General features: G+C 43.3%; 1 protein-coding gene across 2 annotated transcripts in view; it reads right to left on the bottom strand.

Annotated features, from left to right (window-relative positions):
• Positions 1-642: 642 nt before the first annotated feature.
• Positions 643-8,554, bottom strand: part of Vps36 (vacuolar protein sorting 36 homolog) — a 29,916-nt gene continuing 22,004 nt past the window's right edge. The window contains exons 10-14 of one of the 2 annotated variants that reach the window (XM_031339239.1): positions 7,429-7,494; positions 2,877-2,941; positions 2,261-2,345; positions 1,292-1,368; positions 643-1,209 (exon numbers count right to left, since the gene is read on the bottom strand). In XM_031339239.1, the coding sequence (XP_031195099.1) occupies positions 1,116-1,209; positions 1,292-1,368; positions 2,261-2,345; positions 2,877-2,941; positions 7,429-7,494 (387 nt within the window). In that variant the 3' untranslated portion in view covers positions 643-1,115. The remainder of the gene's footprint in view (positions 1,210-1,291; positions 1,369-2,260; positions 2,346-2,876; positions 2,942-7,428; positions 7,495-8,554) is intronic. The other variant, XM_031339240.1, reaches the window with a different exon arrangement.

Genomic DNA, 8,554 nt, shown 5'->3' with positions numbered 1-8,554 from the left:
TGGCTGGCCTATGATAGGAATACATGGCTGGCCTATGATAGGAATACATGGCTGGCCTATGATAGGAACATGCTTCTGGCCTATGATAGGAACATGCTTCTGGCCTATGATAGGAGCATGCTTCTGGCCTATGATAGGAGCATGCTTCTGGTTGAGCATTGAGACTTCTTGTGAGAAGAGAGCAGAGATCTGCTAACCTTTCCTATTTCACACCCTTAGCTTTCACTCAAGAGTTCCTAAGGTCCTATGCACTTCATGCCCTCCCAGAACCAGACCTTTCTAACTCTCCACCTGTGATTACAACTTGGGGCGCATCATTACAGCTCTTTAATTCCGTTTCGAAATCCACATTTCTAAAAACAAAATGATACTGTTGCAGGGTTTAAAAACGCCAGTCATGAAATTATCACTTAGAAACTAAAAAGAACCTGAGGAGTAAATGCATAACATCTCCTTACTCCCTCCTTCCCCATTACGTGGGTCGTAGGTATGAAGCCCAAGGCCTCTGCACCCCAAGGGAATGCTCTCCATGTAAGCTGGCCCTAGCCGTCTTCTTTTCCAAAGGTATTTTATTTGATCTGGTAGCGGCATGACTAAGTCTGCTTCCAACGCCCCCAAGGAAGAGCCTGGTATAGCTTTCTGCAGTTTGACTTTTTATTTCAGTGCTGTCTGTCAGTTCTTAAACTACAGTGCAGCTGTTGCTTCCTCCATGTGTGCCCCAAAGATGGGTACATTAGATGCAGAGGAAAACATTTACCATTTGGTGAGGTTTAGTCATGGCAAAATGATTACCTGATCTATCCAAACATGCAAACTTCACATCTTCTTTCTCCAAGGATCAAATTAATATCCGCCATGTTTCAAGTTATATCCCAGGAGTTCTACACAACTATAGCACGACTTTAAATGCATATTGATGACCATTTTTCTGTATTTTCCTATGTGTTCCCTAAGTAAGTTTCTGAGACTATATTTGGGAGAGATGAGAGTTTTATATTATACTGTGAAGTTCTAACACATTCTTGGTTTATTTGGGTTTATCTCTTAGCTCAACATCATGAGACCTTAACAAGATGCAAGAGTACTGACAAAAAAGTACTTCAGGTACAAAATTCTTAGTTCTGTGTCATAAATAAATTTGGATAAAAGCGCAAGCCTTCCACGGAGTCGTCTCGGCAAAGGTGGCCCATCTTCTCTGCAAGAAGCAGCCTGGGAAGAAAAAGAAAAACCCCACAGTGATCTGCTCATTCGGAAGCACATCACAGCATGGCGAGGGCAAAGGCTTACTTACCTTTCTTTAGCCAGAAGGACAGACATCCCCACAAGCTTGGCAAACTCTTCTGATGTTAAGGATCCCCTTTCTGAAACCTAGTAGCAACACGCAGCAGAAGACAAAACAAACCCAAAGGAAACAAACAAGCAAGCAAAGAAAGCAGCCATGATTAGCTGAGTACACTTAGAGGGATGGATATATAGTCAGCACATGCAGGAAATGCTTTCCTGGATTTTCCCCACCACTGAAAAACTAAACCTTTATTTCTAGATTTACTTTTATGTGTATGAGTACTTTGCCTGCATGGAGGCATGCCACATTTGTGCCTGATCCCTCCATCAGGGGAGGGGGGTCTGGGAACTGACTCTAGGTCCCCGGAGAGAGCAAGTGCTCTTAACCACAAGTCATCTCTCCAGCTCCACAGGACTAAATTTAAAGTGATCAATTCTATCGAAGTTGATGGATTCGGAACAGGTGGAGCAGAGTCTACATAACACCACAAAGCTGTTCATGATGTAAGGCGACCCTTTATGAAAACCTAGAAAGGAACACAGCAAACTGTGCATCACACGCTTTGGGAGGGGGGCACACAGAGTTCTAGTCAGGTCCAGGAAAGAAAACCTGTTCCCAATGCTGACCTTCAATAAGAAAGCGAGCACCTTTGGCAGTTGTGTCTTGAAGGCCTGCTCTTTTCAGAAGGGAAAGAGGGGTAAGGGAGCTGGCGAGGAGGAGCGAGGGGAAACTGTGGTGGGGACATATTGTATGAGAGAAGAATCAATCTCAATAATAATTAAAAAAGGATGTTTACGGAAACAAAAACTTCAAAAACTGATTAAATGAACACATCATTATGAATCACAAACCATTAAGCCTGTGAATGACTTTTTAGCAAAGGTAAACTCAACAGTAAATCCTGCTTCTCAAGTTGCTGGGCATTTGGATCTTTGTGACAAGCTCTAAGGACCGAAGGGAACAGGATTCACATACTGTCTCCAGGGCTGAGGCCACCATTTCCTCTTCCTTGTGAGTTTGAAGCTCAATTACCATGACACCACTGTCAAAAACCCGGAGCCTGGCAAACACAGAAGCAAGGACAAAGTGTGGGTACATCTAGGATGCTCGACCACAGAGGAGAAGCAAACCACGTTCTACTTTATTTTATGCCTGGGCCTGAGGACAAGCACACAATGTTTAACCCATAATGAGCACATGCAAACCTGACAGAATTAAAGAATTCTAGAATTAACAGACAATAAAACAATGAGCTACAATCTACATGGTAAGGTTTTTCTGGTTTGGGGTGATATTAGCCTGAGGAGAATTCAGAATTGAACATGTGCACCACTGAAGGTTCCTGAGTTTCCTCTGTGAAGTCACAAGAGTGTGAATATGATCAGTCCCAGGACACACCCATGCTGATAGGATGAAGGCAAGAGGACAGCCGATGCTTGCAGTATTGGTGAGCTGAGGTCCCAGACAGCATAACCTCAAGAGGCCATGGTTTTGGCTTGCCATGCACAGTGGTAAGCTTGGATAGACTATCGGGTCTGCTCTGTGGAGAACCATGGTTACAGTCGGCAAACCTCCCCCCCGTGAAGGTTACCTGATAGGCAATTTCAGCGCTTCCAGCATCTTGCACGCATTTACTAGATCTTCTGGTGAGAGCAACTAATGAGAAAAAGAAATCCAGTTTACACTGAAAATCAACAGAGTGGTCCTATATAACTGTAATAATCACTAGAACAGATAAAAACTCAATGGCATATGACCCAGGCTTTTCAGTCCTGAACATATACCCAGGGATCTGCATACCCTGCATGAGACGTTTGTACCCCACGGTTTACCGCTGCTTTATTCACTATAATAACAAACTGGACTCAACCTACTTGTGCATCAGCAGACAAGTGGATAATGAAACGTTGGTGTGTGTGTGTGCATGTGCGTGTGTGCGTGTGTACTTAAATTGGAATTAAAATGGAATATTATTCAGATCTAAAGAAAAATAAAGTAAAAGATTTGCCAAAAACTGGATGGACTTAGAATGCATAAATATTAATTGAAATCATACATTCTAACGAAAAGAAATCCTACATGTTCTTTCATATGTGGAAGCTAGTCATTTTGTGAGCATGTGTGAGTGTGTGTGTGTGTGTGTAAAGAAATGCACATGTGGGTACCATATAACAGAAGGAAAAAGAACAAGAAAGGCTAATCTAAGGGATGAGGAGGAACTGAAGTGGGTAATAGACACAAGTTAGGAAAGAGGATAGAAAGCTAACTATTTTTCTAGTTATAATTCTGTCATGAGATTTTTGGTTTTGATGGCGGTTAAGTACATAAAACATCCTTGCTACTGAAAATGTAACATTTAATGTGAAGAAGCCTCATAGCTCTCATTTTGAGTGCCAATTCTAACTATAAAGGAGCTCACTGGAGAATACAGGTTTTGGGTCTGGTTTATTTTGGTATGTGATGTTTTATTTTCAAGTTATTTTTAATAATAAAATCTAAAATGCTGGGGCTGGTGAGATGGCTCAGCGGGTAAGAGCACTGACTGCTCTTCCGAAGATCCTGAGTTCGGATCCCAGCAGCCACATGGTGGCTCACAACCACTGGTAATGAGATCTGACGCCCTCTTCTGGTGCTTCTGAGTACAGCTACAGTGTATTAAGCTGGAGCGAGCAGGGCAGGAGCGAGTGGGGCCAGAGTGAGGGGAGGGGTGTCCTGAGTTCAATTCCCAGCAGCCACACACATGATGGCTCACGGCCATCTGTATAGCCACAGCGTACTCATACACATAAAATAAATAAATAAATAAATCTTTCAAAAAAAATCTAAAATGCTTTTTATAAGGTTAAAAAAAAAGTATTATTCATCCAGTACTGCAGGTAACTCAATCATAAGGCAAAAAGGATAAACCAAAAGACTCCAAAAAGAAGCCAAAGACTCCACTGTAGCAGTACTGTCCAACACAAAAGCAGCGCAGGTCGCATGCACGACTTCACGACTTATAGGACCCACATAAGATTCAAAACAAAAAGGGCTAGGGATGCAGCTGAACAGTAGAACCCTTCTTTGTCTAGCGTGTGAAGGCTCCGGGCTCACACTCTAGTTCTGTAATAAATAATAACAACAAAACTTTCTTGACATGGATGCTGATCTTTGCTTATTTTATCCTTCACACTGTTTCTTTTATTAGATATTTTCTTTATTTACATTTCAAATGATATCTCCTCTCCTGGTTAAAATATCAAAACAATATCAAAAACTAAAACAAAAAACAAACCCTGTTTCCTCTCCCCTCCCCCTGCTCATCAACCCACCCTTTCCTGCATCCTGGCCCTGGCATTCCCCTACACTGGGGCATAGAACCTTCACAGGGCCAAGGGCGTCTCCTCCCATTGATGACCAACTAGGCCATCCTCTGCTATACATATGCTGCTGGAGCCATTAGTCCCACCATGTGTACTCTTTGGTTGGCAGTTTAGTCCTTGGGAGCTCTGAGGGTACTAGTTAGTTCATATTGTTGTTCCTCCTCAAGGACTGCAAACCCTTCAGCTCCTTGGGTCCTTTCTCTAGCTCCTTAATTGGGGATCCTGGGCTCAGTCCAATGGATGGCTGTGAGCCTCTACTTCTGTATTAGTTGGGTACAGTCAGAGCCTCTCAGGAGACAGCTATATCAGGTTCCTGTCTGCCAGCACTTGCTGGCATCCACAATAGTGTCTGGATTTGATGATTGAATATAGGAAAGATTCCCAGATGGAGCAGTCTCTGGATTGTCCTTCCTTCAGTCTCTGCTCCATAGTTTGTCTCTGCAACTCCTTCCATGGGTATTTTGTTCCCCCTTTTAAGAAAGAACAAATTATCCACACTTTGGTCTTCCTTCTTCTTGAGTTTCTTGTGGTTTGTAGGTTGTATTTTGGGTATTTCAAGCTTCTGGGCTAATATCCACTTATCAATGAGTGCATACCATGTGTGCTCTTTTGTGATTGGGTTACCTCACTCAGGATGATATTTTCTAGTTATATCCATTTCCCTAAGAATTTCATAAATTCATTGTTTTTAATAGCTGAGTAGTACTCCATTGTGTAGATGTACGACATTTTCTGTATCCATTCCTCTGTTGAGGGACATTTGGGTTGTTTCCAGTTTCTGGCTATTATAAATAAGGCTGCTATGAACATAGTGGAGCATGTGTCCTTATTACATGTTGGAGCATCTTCTGGGTATATGCCCAGGAGTGGTATAGCCGGGTCCTCTGGTAGCACTATGTCCAATTTCCTGAGGAACTGCCAAACTGATTTCCAGAGTGGTTGTACCAGCTTGCAATCTCATTAGCAATGAAGGAGTGTTCCTCTTTCTCCACAACCTCTCCAGCATCTGCTGTCACCTGAGTTTTTGATCTTTGCCATTCTGACTGGTGTGAGGTGGAATCTCAGGGTTGTTTTAATTTGTATTTCCCTGATGACTAAGGATATTGAACATTTCTTTAGGTGCTTCTCAGTCATTTGGTATTCCTCAGTTGAGAATTCTTTGTTTAGCTCTGTACCCCATTTTTAATAGGGTTATTTGATTCTTTGGAGTCTAACTTCTTGAGTTCTTTGTATATACTGAATATTAGCCTTCTAATATTAGCCCTCTAATGTGACAGGCAAGTGGATCAATGGAATAGAATTGAAGACCAGAAATAAACCCACACACCTATGGTCACTTGATCTTTGACAAAGGAACTAAAACCATACAGTGGAAAAAAGACAGCATTTTCAACAAATGGTGCTGGCTCAACTGGCGGTTAACATGTAGAAGAATGCAAATCAATACATTCCTTTCTTTCTGTACAAAGCTCAAGTCCAAGTGGATCAAGGACCCACATAAAACCAGATACACTGAAACTAATAGAGAAGAAAGTGGGGAAGAGCCTGGAGCACATAGGCACAGGGGAAAGTTTCCTGAACAGAACACCCGTAGCTTATGCTCTAAGATCAAGAACTGACAAATAATTCATAGCTACACGTAGCTACCAGCGGCCTTTGTTTTCGATAATGCAGCCTTAATAAATCAGCACTGTGTTAGACACAAGCATAGAGTTGAGTCACATGGGATGGCTCCAGAGCCAGGCACGCCTAAGTACAATACTGGTCAAACCGCTGTCTCCAGGTGACCTTAATCAAATTCTTTACACCTTAATTTCCTCATTCCCAAATTATCTTCAAGGCGAGGATAGTAAAAGCAGCTGTGTCACCGAGTCACTGAGGGAAAGTGAAGAAACAGGCAGCATGTGTGGATGGAAAACAGTGTGTCTGGTGACATGAGGACAGCTGCCTAATGGGACTTGGGAGAGGGTTGGAAGGACATCCATGAGTCATATGGAAGTGACTGCTTACCCAAGTCTGCACTGGACTGTGGGGCATCAAGAGACCAGGAATGAGTCTCAGAGGACAACGCACCAGGCGTGACTGGCTAAGGGATCTAAGAACAGCTCTAGCTGACACACAGTCAAAGGAGTGAGGCGGCTTTGTCTCTGCACCATGTATAAAGAAATCTGAGTCCAGCTGAGCTCCGGCCAAAGAGTTAAAACCCTGCAAAGAAAAGCTTCTATTCGTTCCAGTGCAAACACGGAGCGCAGAGCTGATGGGCATCACAGAGTTGATGGGCATCGCAGAGCCGATGGGCATCGCTGATGGGCATCGCAGAGCCGATGGGCATCGCAGAGCCGATGGGCATTGCTGATGGGCATCACAGAGCCGATGGGCATCGCAGAGCCGATGGGCATCGCTGATGGGCATTGCAGAGCCGATGGGCAGCGCAGAGCCGATGGGCATCGCAGAGCCGATGGGCAGCGCAGAGCTGATGATGGGCATTGCAGAGCTGATGATGGGCATCGCAGAGCCGATGGGCATCGCAGAGCCGATGGGCGACATCGCGCAGTTCAAAGCAACAGAACTGAGGTCCAGACAGTGAAGCGGACCACGCCAGGCCGCTCAGCGGGCACTGGCAAACCAGGAACAGGATCTACTCCTTGGACCCCAGGTCAACCTTTTGTCTCTCACCACTTTGCTTCTGAAAATAGCTTTAATGTTCACACCATTCCTTAATGTGTACTCACTAGAGGGGGGAGCTTTAGCTAAAAGGTCATCTAAAAATGCCCTTCTTACCTCCATTCCTCGGGCTCGGTTCACTAAACAGTAGACCTCTGTGAGTGACATTATTCCCCCACGTTCCTGTTTAAGTAGGAGAGAACAACAAGCACTTAGAACTTCTTAGCAGAGATCCTAATCTAAGTGAAATCACAAATCAGAACACCACTTTCCTTTGAAAAGCTGTATTTATACAACAGAGAGACTATTGACATACTTTGTAGTGTTTCAAATTCTATATATGGACTTCAGTATCATTTAAATGAAAAGAGAGCTATACCATGTTTCAAAAGGTTTCCGAGAGAGCTATACCACGTCTCTGGCTGCAGACATGTGATTCAGATTAAGGTCTGAGAGCTTAGGGGTCATGAGTGTCGCTGCCACAGCCACACTATAAGCACTGGAAGCCCCCCAGAGGCCAGAGTGACCCTGACAACACGTGTCACTGTGGGGTAAGCTTCAACAAGCACGCCACTGGCTAATTCAGGAAGGGTGGGATGACAGCCACATGAGGCAGAGAAGGAGCAAGCCTCTGCACTTCTCAGCCTTGTGACACCAGTCAGCGAACAGCCACATAGATAAGCCTGGAGCCACCCCATCCGGGGCAAGTGCACGCAGGCTACGACAGTCTTGGAGAATCTCCCTGATTCTTCAGCATGAGAGCCGAGAAGACAGCAGAAGGTACTGGGGGCTGTGAACCTCTCAGAGGAAGGGACATAAATGCTAACAAACTTTAATGTTTTAATTCATTTTACTTAGTAAAGGAAGCAAGTATAGAACTAAGCGATACTATGATTTTACAAGCCCTAATGAATAACATTATGTAGTGATGACGGTTAATGGCTGCTATCTATCTATCTATCTATCTATCTATCTATCTATCTATCTATCTATCTATTTATCTATCTATCTACCTATCTATCTCTCTCTATATATATGTGTGTGTATACATATAAAAATAGTACATACATAGTACATACCTACTGATAGAAATGTACAATATGCCCTAAAAAATATTCTTGTCATAAAATTCCTATTTATAATAGTTTATAGGGAACACATAGAGTGGCAAACATGTTAATACTACATAGTCAAACTATATCTTGTAAGATAAGCTACCAGTTTTTTTTTTTTCAAAAAGAGA

Source organism: Mastomys coucha, unplaced genomic scaffold, assembly GCF_008632895.1.
Source record: "Mastomys coucha isolate ucsf_1 unplaced genomic scaffold, UCSF_Mcou_1 pScaffold22, whole genome shotgun sequence".
NCBI lineage: Eukaryota > Metazoa > Chordata > Mammalia > Rodentia > Muridae > Mastomys > Mastomys coucha.
The sequence above is the reverse complement of the archived record's forward strand: the minus strand, read 5'-3'. Positions and strand labels throughout refer to the sequence as shown.